This window comes from Lynx canadensis, chromosome A1, assembly GCF_007474595.2.
Source record: "Lynx canadensis isolate LIC74 chromosome A1, mLynCan4.pri.v2, whole genome shotgun sequence".
Classification (NCBI taxonomy): domain Eukaryota; kingdom Metazoa; phylum Chordata; class Mammalia; order Carnivora; family Felidae; genus Lynx; species Lynx canadensis.
In genome coordinates, this window is record NC_044303.2 from 114,771,519 (window position 1) to 114,786,772 (window position 15,254).

A 15,254-nucleotide genomic window follows, 5' to 3' on the forward strand; every position below is an offset into this window, starting at 1 on the left:
CACTTAACCGATGTAGCCACCCAGGCACCCCCTTTTTTGTTTGTTTTTAAGTCCATTTCCAATTGAACTTTTGGAAGAAGCTCAAATGGACATGGGCCCCGGGTGGCTTTTATAGGCTATTCATTTATGAGACAGCAATATGAATTCACCCATGAGCATTTATACCAGTGATTATTTTACATATCTCCCAAAGATTTTAGGAGTTCTAGAGACGATAATGTTGTAAGTCTTTATTTTGGGAATTTACTGTAATTTAGCCCTCTTGAAGCCTGGCAAGATTAGTCAGATCCCTAGAGGTAATTGGGAATTTCTTATTCTTTGTGTCCTTTTCAGCTGTAAATCGGAGTATTGGGCTGAGTTTCTGCTCTAGTTTGCTTCCTATGATTATTTGTGGGGTAGATGATGGGTTGGGAATGTTTTATGCTTTAGTTTATCTGTATTTACTGGGGTGAAAGATATATTAATGATGGATACTGTCTCTGAAGTTAGAGATGTGGATGAATTGTTACCTATTTTCTTTTCCAAGTTCTAATCAATTTCTTGTCATTTCTGTTTCACAGACTTTCACTCCCCTAGTAGATAAACTTGGTTTGGGTTCTGTGGTTCCAGTTGAATACCTTTTGGATCGAGAGCTTCGTTTCCTGTCAGATGCTAATGGATTGCATCTGTTTCAGGTACTTAATACTTCCTCTAGTCCTAAACTTATTTCCCTCCTTGCTAATTTGTTTGTTGATTATAAATATGTTTCCCCTTTTCTTTTAGTATTGAAACAAGTGCTTCCGTTAATTCCCTGTGCATTTTAAAGCTTTTCTGCTACCTTGAAAGTCCATTCAGTGGCTGAGACTTGTTTCCTCTTCAGCACACCCCACCCTACCTTGAAACCACTTAAGACTTAAGACCACAATTCTTTTTATTATTATTATTATTTTTAATGTTTTCATTTTATTTCTGAGAGAGAGAGAGAGAGAGAGCACGCGAGCAAGCAGGGAGGGGCAGAGAGGGATAGATACAGAATCTGAAGTAGGCTCCAGGCTCTGAGCTGTCAACATAGAGCCTGACATGGGGCTCAAACTCATGAACTGTGAGATCATGACCTGAGCCAAAGTTGGATGCTTAACTGATTGAGCCACCCAGGTGCCCCAAAGACCACAATTCTAAGGGTCACCTCAGAAGGTGGTTTCACAGAGGTGGCTGCTTGTATAACTTGAGGGGGCCTATACTTAGGTCAGTGGCAGAGAGGCTGGGAGTTTGGGCTTATTCCAAGCAGCATTAAATATTAAAGAGCTTAGGTGTATCTCTACTTAGAAAGAAAAGGGGTAAATTAGTAGTTTAAACAAACTAGCATCTGAGTTAGAGTTTGAAAATTTTTGGATGGTAATATTTATTTCTCACTTGTAAGATTTATTGTCTGAAGGCTAAAAATTAGGAAACTTCTAAGTTTTGCTGTCTTATTGAGGCAGCCAAGAACAGTATTTCCTTAACTGTGTTGTGTGAAATATTAGTGATGATTTCCTTGTTGATATGTCTTCCTTTCTCTTTCGGCCTCACTCCCTCTCACCACCCTTACTTTATTCATCTTTGCAATCTTAGTGTTTATATGAGTAGGCACTCAGTAAATGTTGAATAAATATCAACATATACCAAAAGTTTTACATGGAATAAAATATTTTGTGGTCATATATGTGTGAAAAACCTAAACAAATTTTTTTTTACATGTCTTGTCAGAGCCTTTCATCTGCTACAACATATAGAAAGATAGAGTATATAGTATTTCCTATATAATTAAATGATCCGAGCATCATTTTTTGCAGAACATCTCATGAGACTAGGGTTCTACAGAACATTCTTTGGTGGGGTGCCTGGGTGGCTCACTTGGCTGAGCATCTGACTCTTGATTTTGGCTCAGATCATGATCTCACAGTTTTGTGAGTTTGAGCCACATCTGGCTCTGTGCTAGCAGCGCGGGGCCTGCTTGGGATTCTCTTTCTCCCTCTACCCCTGCTCGCGCTCTCTTTCTTTCTTTCTTTCCCTCAAAATAAATTTAAAAAAACAAACAAAAACAAAACAAAAAAAAAACATTCTTTGGCACTGTCAGTATAGAGCTCCTCAAGGGTATGATTTTCTCACCTGGTTAGATATTGCTATTTATTTTAATATTCGGTTGTTTTCTTTGTTTGTCTTTACCAGATGGGAACAGATAGCCAAAACCAGATTCTTTTGGAACATGCTGCACTGAGAGAAACAGTTAATGCTTTGATCAGTGACCAGAAGCTACAAGAGATATTCAGTCGAGGTAAGAACAAGCAGTCTTCTGTCCTTGAATCCTGAATCAGGTGTGTGGTCAGTGTTGAAGTGATAGTATGTGAAGGACACCATGCAACTCTAAACATTTGTGTTTCTTCTTGTGGGTAGAGTCCAGAGTATTTCCAGTTAGCAAGATCTCTAGAATAGATGGGAAAAATAGAATCTCACTCAGACCACAGTTACCTCTTTAAATTACATTTCATAATATCCAGTTTTGTTGTGAGTTTTGTTTTGTTTTCCATTTCCTAAATAGTTACCAAGGACAAATCTTGTACTAAACACAATGTTAAGGAACTAGAGCTAGAAAACCTCTGCCCTTATTGAGCTCAGTGTCTGTGAGGTTCCTAAGGACTAAAAAGACCAGTAACATAAACAACAACCTAGAGTGCAAGGTACATGTTCATAAAAGAAGGTATCCACAGACTCGTTCACATTAACAACATGTTATTTTTTTAAGAATTAAAACAAAAGAATCCTTAGCTGTTTCCAGTTCAGATACAGATTTTGCCCAAGAGTCTACATAAAGAATATTTATCCTTCCCTTCGTGTTGCACATCTACTCCTCTTTTTTTCTGAGCCTCTTGAAAATCATGATTTTCAGTGAAACAGGGTCCTTGGTTCTCTTTGTCAAACTGTATCTGAATGGGTAAAAGTAGGAAAACTGGCTTATTTGGAGAAGGAGAGTATCAGCATAAAGTGATGTTTAATGGTCAAGGAAAGATATGAAAGAAAGAATGTGAGAAAAACTTGATAGAAGAAAACTGGACAGAATGAGAAGTGAATATGTACATGGATACATAGAGAAACATTGAGGAAGCTTCATTATAGTTGTGAGAGATAATAATAATTTAAAATAAGTGATGACTTAACTATATAGTCTCAAGTGTATGAGATAATGCAGAGGAGAGAAACTGTCCTTCTTGGAGGGCAAATGAAATTGCAGGGTAACATTACCTGCTGATAAAGTAATATCTTTAAAACTTTGTTTTCCTAGGAAGGCAGGTGCTATGTTTGTTCAGACTATTACTAGTGCAGAGGCTGGAGACCTCATAAATGGAACTCTCCACCTATTGCTATTGAAAGTCAGCAGAGTACAGATGGTTATCTAACATTCCTATGGTCACATGACAAAATAGTATGTTCAACTTACTGACCTCCCTTTTTTGTTGTTTTTAATTTTTTATTTATTTTGAGAGCAAGAAAGAACGCGCCAGCCAAGGAGGGGCAGAGTGGGAGAGGGAGAGAGGGGGGGGGGGAGAGAGAGAGAGAGAGAGAGAGAGAGAGAGAGAGAGAGAGAATCCCAAGCAGGCTCCGCACTGTTAGCGCAGAGCTGGACTTCGGGCTCGATCCCACGAACTGTGAGATCATGACCCGAACTGAAATGAAAAGTTGGACACTCAACCAACTGGGCCACGTGGGCGCCCCACTGACCTCCCATTTTTTTTATATGTGTATATCAGATGAGATACGTCTGATAAATTTTCTTACTACCTGTAGTTTTTGTTTGTAAGTTTTGTCTTCCTTTTATTCCTTCTAGAATTGGAAGATTCAGATAGGGTGAAATCAGATTTGGAATGCTACAGAATCTCCACATAGAATTTACAAAGATCATGAGGAAAAATTATTTTGTTTTTAAGTGGCTTAATAACCATTTTATTCAGCTCTATACAAGAGAAGTGAAAGTGCTAAATATTTACACCAAAGTTTTCTTTCTGCTTTTAGAAAGAACCATGAATTATAACTTTGGCAAACATTTTCAGTACTGACTGATCTCTCCTGTAGGTCCCTACAGTGTTCAAGGTCACAGGGTCAAAGTATACCAGCCAGAGGGGGAAGAAAGTTGGCTCTGTGGTGTTGTAAGCCATCAAGACTCCATCACCCGTCTTATGGAAGTGTCTGTAACTGAGGTGAGGTTTGGGGTTATTTCCTTTACGATTCATCCATCCTCTTACAGAGGGTGGTGTAGAGAAAGGGAGCATTTAGCTATATGTAAGAAGACTTAGGTTCTGTCTCCAGCTCTTTCACTTAATGACTGTATGATCTTGAGAAAGGCTATTCAACTTTCTTAACCTCTTTGTTCTCATTTGTAAATTAAGAGATAATTAGGTAATCCCCCAGCCCCACCTCAGCACTGTTTTGGGAACTGGGATAGTAGATCTGAACGTGCTTTGCACTCTGTAAAACAGTGTAAAAATGTGAAGTAGAATTATCATTATTTTATCATATCCATAAAGGTTAGTAGTTTAAAATCTAGTCAGTTAGCATTTGCTTCTGTAATGCTTATGCCACTCCCCTTTGGACGGTGAACGTATCTAGAGCGACCTGGAGAATTGTCTCAGAAAAACAATAGATGAATGGGTTTTTTTAACTTATTTTTGAGAGAGAGAGAGAGAGAGAAAGAGAGCGCGAGGGAGGGGCAGAGAGCGAGAGGGAGACATAGAATCTGAAGCAGGTTCTAGGCTCTGAGCTGTCAGCACAGCCCGATGTGGGGCTTGAACTCTTGAACTGCAAGATCATGACCTGAGCTGAGGGTGGATGGGCTTGACTGACTGAGCCACCCAGGCGCCCCTAGATGAGTGTTTTGAGGCAAACATAAATGTATTTATCTTTGAATTGGTTTCAGAGTTGTTCTTAACCACATATAATGTAAGCATAAATGATTTTACTTAATTTTTTACTGAGTTTTCAAAAAAATTACTAATTAATCTTCATTTTAAAATTTCAAAAATACACATATATAAAGTATATATTGGAAGCCACCCCTTCCCTCAGGGAAATACCACTCCCCTCAGTGGTAACCACCATTAACAGTTTGGTATGTATTTTTTATATTCTTCCAAATATCTTCTGTGTGTATGTGTAATATTTGTATGTTATCTATTTATGTGATATATATATATATGAACCATACTTTATTAACAAATGGAATTATACCATACATATATAGTTCTTTACCTTTTTTACATAACTGTAAATTATCAATATCTTTCTTGTAAATATACATAGAAATTTGCCTTATCTACTGAATGGGTATGTCATAACTAATTTAATCTAAAATTGGTGGACATTTACATAATTGCCATTATTTTCAGTAATACAAATAATGCTGCAGTGAATATCCTTGAATAGGTATCATTGTATACTGCCACACATTGTTTATTGGAATAAGTTTTTACATATATAATTTCTAGATCATAGGATATGCACATTAAATCTGACAGTGTCTGTCAAATTGGCTGCTCCCTAATGCTTTTATTCTTTATTAGTAGAGTGATTCCTTTAATGACTTGATTCTGTAGGTTTACTTTCTGATATGTACAGAATAGGAAGATTTTAGAGATGTAGACTTTGAAATTAACATCTCTAAAAGAGACACTTGGTCATTGAGCTCAATTCTTTCATTCATGTAACAAATATTTGAGTGCTTACTGTATTCTAGACCTTGTTTTGGATGTTGTTATTCTGGCAGTGAATGAGATTGCAGGGATTCCTGGTTTCATGGAGCTTTCATTCTATTGGGGGAGTAGAAATAGATAATTACATGGATTAAAAAAATACATAATTATATCTTTGGACAGGGCTTAAATCTTTTTCCTCCCCTTTTTCATATTTTCTGCTATCCTTCTCCTACTCTAGAGTGGTGAGATCAAGTCCGTAGATCCCAGACTGATCCATGTGATGCTGATGGATAATTCAACTACTCAGAGCGAGGTACAGTAATCAACTAAGTCTCTGAGACTCATGAGCTTTCTTTATCTTATTATGCAGATTCCTCATGTGTGTGTTATCCATGGATGCCCTTTGGGTCTCCATTCTGGCCACTGTACATTTCTTGCTCTCACCACAGTCTTATCTACTTAAGGGAAATACAGTCTCAAGCAGGAGTTGTAGTCTAAGAAAACCCTTTTAATCATGACTGTGTTGCCTAGCCTTTTTAAAATCCATGGCCTAACTATTTCTTTTTACAGTCATTCAGGACAGATATATTTGAAAGAAACACTAGACAGTTAAAGCTGTAATAAGCAGTAGTAATATTTATAACCCATCGAGTAATAAGAAATGGAGAAGATGCATCCTCTTTTTCTTTTCATTAGGTGGTAGTGAGCTCCAAGAAGTCTGAAATTTTGTACTCCAAGAAAACTCAAATCAAACAGGTGCCTAGTTCAGTGCTCAGCACACAGTGGATTACTCCATAATTACTCTGAACCAGGCCAGCTCTTGGTTCATTCAGAATTATCATAACCCAAATAAAGATACATAATAAATCAGTACCTAAATCAATCAGGAATCCTGTTTGAATTTCCTTCAGTAAGACATTGAGTATGACAGCCATCTATCCACATATTCCTGACAGTCTCTTAGCATCTCTGTAATATTGCTGTCTTGGCCACTCCTGCTAAGTAAGTATACATTTCTTCACATTTATCCAGTCATTCTTGACTTGATATAACAAGATCACATTAGGAAAAGAAGAATCAGAGTTGAATTCAATAGCTTTTCACTACATGTTATATTGCCACAAGTAGGATATGCCTTTTGACTATAAACATGACTGAAAACACTTTTTACTTTGAGGGTGTGTTGGGCCCCTTTCTTATTCCCTTCCTTATTTCATTCATTCATTAACTACTACTTACATGCCAGCCACTATTCAGCTGGTCAGATATAGCTGTAGAGTACTAGTCTCAGTGTCTTATGCCATCTACTCACATGTGAGGAGCTCACTGTAAGTAGGACATACATATAATTTCAGGGAAGTTGCTGTGAGCCAAGATCAGCAACTTGGCTGGATGTGTTGGATAGAAGATCTGTGGTTTCCACAGCAGACTACCAACAGTATGGGGGGAACAGGAGTAAATCTTGGGTTTGGTTAAGAGCAGTAGAAGGAAATTAAGGAGAAAAGATGCAAATGAAGGCAGCAAAAAAGAGAGAATACAAAAGCTAGAACTGGCAAGATGAAATATAAAATTTGAAAAAGTTACAGTTATAACTATAGTAATGGTTACAATAAAAATATAGATCTGCTCAAAGATTCTATAAATATTCAAGAGCATTAAGAGTAGTTTAATGAAGTTGGTAAATATTAATGGCTAAATAACTACATATCACTAGCTTATTACCAGCCCAACACATGTTATTTGAGTAAAACTATCTGAAAGTTAACTGAATAAAGCTAAAAAAAAAAAAAAAAATTGCTTCATGGTGGGATACCAATCTAAGAATGTTCTAGACATAAGTTCTTGCTGCACAAAGATTGTTTGAGAGAATGGTACTGTGTTCCTAGCCCCTTTCCCCATGCTCTTGTCGGGGGAGGAGTTTATTCAGAGATAGGAATCATGTCTCCTAATCTATCTTTTAAGGTTGTTAGGCCTCTCAAATAAGACATAAGTAAGATTTCATAAAATGGGCTGAAATTATTGGAAAAGCTGCGGGATTTGGCTGTATGGTCTGTGGTAGCCTCCCTTTTTTGCTTTCCTTTGTCTAATACTTTGAAATAAGTTCTGGAAATTGTTTGAGTATTTATAGTGTCCACAAGAGCAATCCACACTTGTCTTTGTTGGGCTCACTTTTCCTTTGGTCATAGACTCACCACTGTTAGTCGTCTTATTGCTAAGTTGTCCCCAGTTTTTTAGTGACTTCTGGATAGAGGAGATTTTTATATTTCAATAATTGAAATGCGATTGTCAGGCAAACAAGGAGAAAAATATGAAAGAAAGCAGATTTTTTTTTCATCAAGGGGCAGTTGAGCTCCCAGCCTAGCAATAGCAGTCTTGTTTTATAAAAGAAATTCCACAAATTTTTAAAGCCCTCAAAAAAGTCCATTTGAGGAAGCATTTTATTTAAGGGGAGGGTTTGCCAAGTGAGTGAACTTGTAGTAACTCTTATCTTGAATATGTGTGTAAAATGAGTCACAGGAAGATTGGAGCTTTCTGACTAAGGGGATGTCTTAGAGCTGGCATTGGAATGTAGCAATCTGCCTGCTTTCATTGTCTGCTTCTAGAGATGGGAAAGAGCTAATGGTTTATGGTTTTCACAGGATGGAAGGTTCCTTATAATAAATCTCTTTTGAATTTTGTTTTGTAGGGGGGTACGTTAAAAGCAGTAAAATCTTCCAAAGGAAAGAAGAAGAGAGAGAGCATAGAGGGGAAAGATGGCCGGAGGAGGAAAAGTGCTTCGGACTCTGGGTGTGACCCTGCATCAAAGAAATTAAAAGGAGACAGGGGTGAAGTAGACAGTAATGGGAGCGATGGAGGTGAGGCGAGCCGAGGGCCCTGGAAAGGAGGGAATGCCAGTGGAGAGCCAGGGCTGGATCAGAGAGCCAAGCAGCCACCGACTACATTTGTCCCCCAGATTAACCGCAACATTCGCTTTGCCACTTACACCAAAGAAAACGGCAGGACTCTGGTGGTACAGGATGAGCCTGTAGGTGGGGACACACCTGTACCTTTCACTCCATATTCTACAGCCACAGGTCAGACACCTTTGGCCCCAGAGGTGGGTGGAGCCGAAAACAAAGAGGCAGGAAAAACACTGGAACAAGTTGGCCAGGGCATGGTGGCTTCAGCAGCTGTGGTCACTACCGCCAGCTCCACCCCAACCACGGTGAGGATCTCAGACACTGGCCTTGCAGCAGGGACTGGGCCGGAAAAACAGAAAGGCAGCCGGTTACAGGCCCCAGGAGAGGTGAGTTGTTTCAGGGGCAGATTTGCAAGATTTGGGTTCATTCTTTTACCCTACTTTATTGTTAACACATTAAGAAGCATCTAAAATGCCACAGGAAAGGAAGTATTTCTGACATGTGCTTAAATTGTGCTCTGAACAGTCCTTTACTGCTCATTGGGCAAATGTATATATTTTCATAACTTTATCAGCTATTAAAAGTCACCCGAACAATTGCACTAATCAAAAACTGATGATAAAACCCAATTTAATGAGATATTAAAGTAGATCTGATGGGGAATCTTTTTAATTCAATTATCTATTTAGTTCACACAGTGGTTGAGCCTCTACCAGGCCTATGAGAGACAAGGTTAATGAATTACAGTGTTGGTAACAGTGAACACTATAATTAAGGCTATGTGAGAGTGACTATTACCATCCCCTGTTTTTAGTTCATCATTTTCTATGATATTTTCCTTTGAGGCTGGGCTTCTTTCCATGATTTGATATAGCTATAAAAGCGTTTTGGTTTTTTTTCTTTTCTTTTCTGACTTAATCTTTTTAAGCCTTACTGGAAAATTTGATGGAATTAATCACAGTAGTATCCAACTTCCTACGTTTTTTATCTGATTTGCATGTATTGTTGCTGAAATGGAACTTCTGTTAAATAAAAGTTAACATTGGGGCACCTGGGTAGCTCATTCGGTTAAACGTCCCACTATTAATTTCAGCTCAGGTCTTGATCTCAGGGTTGTGAGTTCAGGCCCCACATTGGGCTTCACACTGGGCATGAAACCTACTTAAAAACAGATAGATGGATGGATAGATAGATAGATAGATAGATAAACTTCTAAAAAAATACAAGTTAAATTTGAAACAATATCAAAATCATTTCTCACAGTCTTGACTCTTGTACACCACAGAATGATTTATGATGCTAGTCATTTTCTTTCAAACTGGCTGTTTCTTCAAGCTGGAATATGAAATACAAAAAGTACTAAATGATTTTTTTAATTATGTATAAGAAACTACTGTGTGCTAAGTACTGTATATTATAGACAAGGAATTGAAATCCCTATTTGAAGGAGCTCACATCTTAAGATGGATCATTATAGGCATAACAATGCCAGATAAAACATGGCATATACATTTCATCTGAGTTCGTCCCCTTCTAGCAAATGTGATTTGTGAATCCCTAGTGTGCAAGGATGGGCAGGGACGTGAAATGTCCAGGCAGAAGAGAAGGTTTGTAAATGCAGATTTCATACTGATAAATGGTTTGTCCTTTGTTAGTTCACCAGCATTCCCAAGAGAAGTAGGTGAGGATCTTAAGTGAATTTCCACCGTGTATAAGTCATTATATTGCTCAAACTAATTAAAATCCACTCCATGCTGAAGGCTGTGTAGATGTAAAGGGGGTTACAAAGTAGACCAAATCTTATATGCTGGGAGATCCACTGAATGCTATTATTCTTGGGGTAGCAAAGCTGATTAGAAGAAATGTGGATTCAAAGGGCATTTCTTTTCCAAATAGATTGGAGAAGTTTCTGTGACTGTATCAGTGATTTTGGTAATGTGTCAGCCTAGGTATTCTCCTGGGATATGATTTAGAAGTACAGAAAAGGATGTTTCATTATGGTATCACATCTAAATTAGGGACATAGCCCCCAGGAAATTTCTTGCCCTAAAAATTAAGTTGAAATCAATTTGTCATCACTTTCTTATAAGAAGAGGATTTAGAATTTAATCATGTGAAGGAAAATGAAAGACCATCCAAATTATTTTGCATTCATGTGTATATTTATTTTCAAAGGGTAACTTTAGTAGTGAAACCTAAGCTACCCATGCTGGATCCTTGGAGTCATGCAGGTGTCAAGGCTTCTGGCCAAATTCTGCTTAATGAAACAACAGACAATTCTTAGGGCTGTGTCTTTCTTGTCTCTTCTTTTTAGTTGGGAAGGGGTTTAAATCAGTAGTAGTTGATTAGTGGGAAGGAAAAGAAAAAGTATAATGGGGTTACTGGCTGGCTCAGTTGGTAGTAGAACATGTGACTCTTGATCTCCGGTTCGTGAGTTTGACTAAGTAGAGTTTACCTTAAAGAAAATAAATAAATAAATAATAAACAACTTTAAGTTTTTAACTCTAAAATGCCCTGAAGCAGCCTCTGTAGCAAATGTCAACTGGAGACAAGCCATAGGTGGCATGCCTGGTTCTCATGCCTCTGTGCCATCCTCAAGGAAAGTCCTAATGTAGGCTCTTCTTGCATATTTAATGAGTACCTTAAGTAAATTAACACCTTTTTTTGAACAATAGCCCTTTCATTTATCTGGAATAATTTTTTTTTAATGTCGAAAAGTAATAACCATTAGATTTACCATTTTAACCATTTAAAGTGTTCCAATACTGTAGTATTTAGTACATCCACAATGTTACACAAGAATCACCACTTTCTAGTGGTGATTTTCATCACCCCAGAAGGAAACTCCATATCCGTTAAGCACTCCTAGAATAATTTTTATTTGCCATGTTTTAAAATGAATGTTTAATGGTATCCTACTACTACTACCTGAAGGTTGATTTTAAATGTTCAAACCCACCTGTGGATGAATGTTTCCCTCTTTGTATAATATATATGAAAGTGATCCTCCCCTTCTTTATGCACACACCTTTTATTTACATGCAGAAGTTAACATTAACAAGGTGAAAAAAAGGAAAATTTTTTTTCATTCTCCAATTTGTTGGGCTGAATGCTTTTGTTTGGTGGGTGTATCAGTATCTACACTTTTCTTGTTTGGAGGCTTGTTAGATCCTAATGATAACAGAAGGGTTCAGTAATGAGTGCTTTGTAATTCAACATCTTTTTTTTTTTTAACATCTTTTATTTTGAGAGAGAGTGAGTGAGCACGAATGTGGAAGGGGCAGAGAGAGAGAAGGAGACACAGAATCTGAAGCAGGCTCCAGACTCCCGAGCTGTCAGCACAGTCTAACGTGGGGCTCGAACCCACGGACCGTGAGATCCTGACCTGAGCTGAAGTCGGGCACTTAACCGACTGAGTCACCCAGATGCCCTGATAATTTAACACCTTTAGGTCTAACTTTAATTGAAGTAGATACTCAACTTTTAGATTGATTTGGACGCATAAATAAATGGCCAAATTCTAAAAGGGTCCATCTTGGGGAGTTTCAGACTAAGAAAGAGAATATTTTTCCTTGTTATGGGGCAGAAGTCACTTTTGTAAAATGGGCAGTTAGTTTAAATAAATCGAAACTTTGACAGTAGCTAAGATCATTGAGGGAGATTAATATAACAGGGTCACTAGGTACATTTCAGAGTAAAAGCTAGTATCTGTCTGTTCAGGAATCCTTTTCTCCAATTCCTGGTAGAATCTTCCATTTCCAAGTAGAAACTGAGAATCCTACACAGCCTCCTAGTACTGTGACAGACAGTTGGCTAACAGTCAAGGGAGTGGCAGGGTGAGTGACATCCTGCTGTCTATAGCTCACCTTGTTAAAGATGCCCTCTGTGTGGTCTGTGGCAGGTGTCATCTCTAACACTGGTAAAAATCTAGTTATAAGAGCAGTTTTCATGGAATTGTAGGGGAGAAAAGTTGATTTGACCCACAAGAAATGTTGGCCTAGGCCCAGGAAAGAGGTGGTAAGGTTGTCAAGAGAAACTAGAATTACTAATTCAGGTTATCTTCTTTTCAGAATTCAAGAAGTACTGTTCTGGCCTCTTCTGGATTTGGAGCATCTCTCCCAAGTTCATCACAACCTTTGACTTTTGGAAGTGGAAGGAGCCAGTCCAATGGGGTTCTAGCCACAGAGAATAAACCTTTGGGTTTCTCTTTTGGCTGTAGCTCTGCACCAGAGTCTCAGAAAGACTCTGATCTCTCCAAAAACTTGTTTTTTCAATGCATGTCCCAAACTTTACCCACCAGTAACTACTTCACTACCGTTTCAGAGAGTTTGGCTGATGATTCCTCCAGTCGAGACTCATTCAAACAAAGCCTTGAGAGCCTGTGTAAAGGCAGATCGGCTCTTGGAGCAGACACTAAATCAGGCTCTAAAGCTGGCAGCTCTGTGGACCGGAAGGTGCCTGCAGAGTCCATGCCCACCCTCACGCCAGCCTTCCCACGGAGCCTCCTAAACGCCCGCACCCCAGAGAGTCATGAAAATCTATTTTTACAACCCCCTAAACTATCCCGAGAAGAGCCCTCTAACCCTTTCCTAGCATTTGTGGAGAAAGTTGAACATAGCCCTTTCAGCAGCTTTGCATCTCAGGCGTCAGGTAGCTCTTCCTCTGCTACCACTGTCACCTCTAAGGCAGCACCCAGCTGGCCCGAGGCTCACTCTTCTACAGATTCGGCATCTTTAGCAAAGAAGAAAACCCTCTTCATCACAACTGACTCCTCCAAACTGGTGTCTGGTGTTCTGGGCTCAACTCTTACCACCGGGGGTCCGAGCCTCTCTGCCATGGGGAATGGCCGCTCCAGTTCACCCACCAGCAGCCTCACCCAACCCATTGAGATGCCTACTCTCTCCTCCAGCCCCACAGAGGAGAGGCCAACTGTGGGGCCTGGGCAACAGGACAATCCCCTCCTCAAAACCTTTAGTAACGTCTTTGGCAGGCACTCAGGCAGCTTTCTGTCCTCCCCAGCAGATTTTTCACAGGAGAACAAAGCTCCTTTTGAAGCTGTGAAAAGGTTCTCACTGGATGAGCGAAGCTTGGCTTGCAGACAGGACTCGGACTCCAGTACCAACAGTGACCTATCAGATTTGAGCGACTCTGAGGAGCAGCTGCAGGCCAAGACTGGCCTGAAGGGGATTCCAGAGCACCTGATGGGGAAGCTGGGCCCCAATGGGGAGCGCAGTGCTGAGCTATTACTGGGCAAAGGCAAAGGGAAGCAGGCCCCGAAGGGCCGGCCACGGACCGCCCCCCTGAAAGGTGATCTTGCTGGGCTTATTCATGGGCTTGGCTCTAGCACTGGCTTCGAATGCCTATTGTGGTCTTGGGCAGCAGAAGCCCTTTCTTTGATGGAAAGTTCTGTAATCACGTAGAATAACATGGCCAAAAGGGCCTATTAGAGGCCCCTCATCAGACCTGTTGGTTCAGGGCAGGATTGCATCTAAACCCCAACACTGTAAGAGGGATATCTACCTGTATAATGAGGACAGAGAAAGGGAAGACCCCTGATACTCCTTTCAGTCAAGAGTTCTTTCCCGGTGTTTTTCTCATCCCTTTCTACTTCTCTTTGGCCCATCCTCTTTAATTTACTTTAGAGGAATTACTGAGTACTGGACTCTGTTCTCACATAGCAGCCTTTCATAGACTTAATTAGGCAAAAAGAATCACCCCTCAAATTTACTTCTGTTACATATATCAGGTTTTAACACCTCTTCCAAAAGCCATTAACTCCTATGCTGTGAGCTTCTAGCCCAGAAATGTGTAAGGGCAAGCGTCCATTACTATTGTCATTAGGAATTGGTACCATGGGGGCCCAACAGTCTGTGATTAATAGAACAGTCGTATCCTGAGAGTCTAGAGGCAAGTGGCTACCTTCTGCCTTCTTGGGTTTTCCTCACCCATACCAGAGTTGTTTCCTTGTAATGGGGCAATGCCCACAAATTCTCCATGGTCCTTAGCTTCCTTTTGAAGCCTCTTGGTTCCCTCCCTTTCTGTCACGGCTGGACATGATGCACACAAGCCCAGCCATGGCAGGAGCAATGACCCAGGTCAGGACAAGAATTCATCCCCAAGAGGATTATGTTATTGGGTCTCATTAATACCAATCATGACCAACCGTTTCTCCTTCCCTTGCCACAGTTGGCCAGTCAGTGCTAAAAGATGTGAGCAAGGTGAAGAAGCTGAAGCAGTCTGGAGAGCCCTTCCTGCAGGATGGGTCATGCATCAATGTAGCTCCTCACCTGCACAAGTGTCGGGAATGCCGCCTGGAGCGGTATCGGAAGTTTAAAGAACAGGAGCAAGATGATTCCACTGTGGCCTGCCGCTTCTTTCACTTCCGGAGGTACCCAAACCTGCCTGTCTCCTTCCCACTTTCCATTAGTGATATACAACTCCCACTCTCTGAATCTGTAAGCATATGTCCAGTCTATTCCTTGTTTTCCTTAACCTGTTTGCTCTTGAGTCTTTGCTGAGGCTCTATCCATAGTAGCCATTCAGTTTGGATTGTGAAGTGACTTGTGGCTTTGTCCGTAGGGAACTGAACAGCTCAGCCGCTGGCCCCTGAACTACGTTGAGTCATTCCTAATTTGGATTCCATTTGAAACCA

General features: G+C 39.9%; 1 protein-coding gene across 3 annotated transcripts in view; it reads left to right on the top strand.

The window, feature by feature from the left end:
- The window catches only part of KDM3B (lysine demethylase 3B), a 68,673-nt gene that overhangs the window by 20,659 nt on the left and 32,760 nt on the right, over positions 1-15,254 (top strand). The window contains exons 3-9 of one of the 3 annotated variants that reach the window (XM_030319048.1): positions 561-674; positions 2,188-2,293; positions 4,087-4,211; positions 5,941-6,015; positions 8,389-8,988; positions 12,673-13,909; positions 14,789-14,990. In XM_030319048.1, the coding sequence (XP_030174908.1) occupies positions 561-674; positions 2,188-2,293; positions 4,087-4,211; positions 5,941-6,015; positions 8,389-8,988; positions 12,673-13,909; positions 14,789-14,990 (2,459 nt within the window). The remainder of the gene's footprint in view (positions 1-560; positions 675-2,187; positions 2,294-4,086; positions 4,212-5,940; positions 6,016-8,388; positions 8,989-12,672; positions 13,910-14,788; positions 14,991-15,254) is intronic. The other 2 variants (XM_030319056.1, XM_030319065.1) reach the window with 2 other exon arrangements.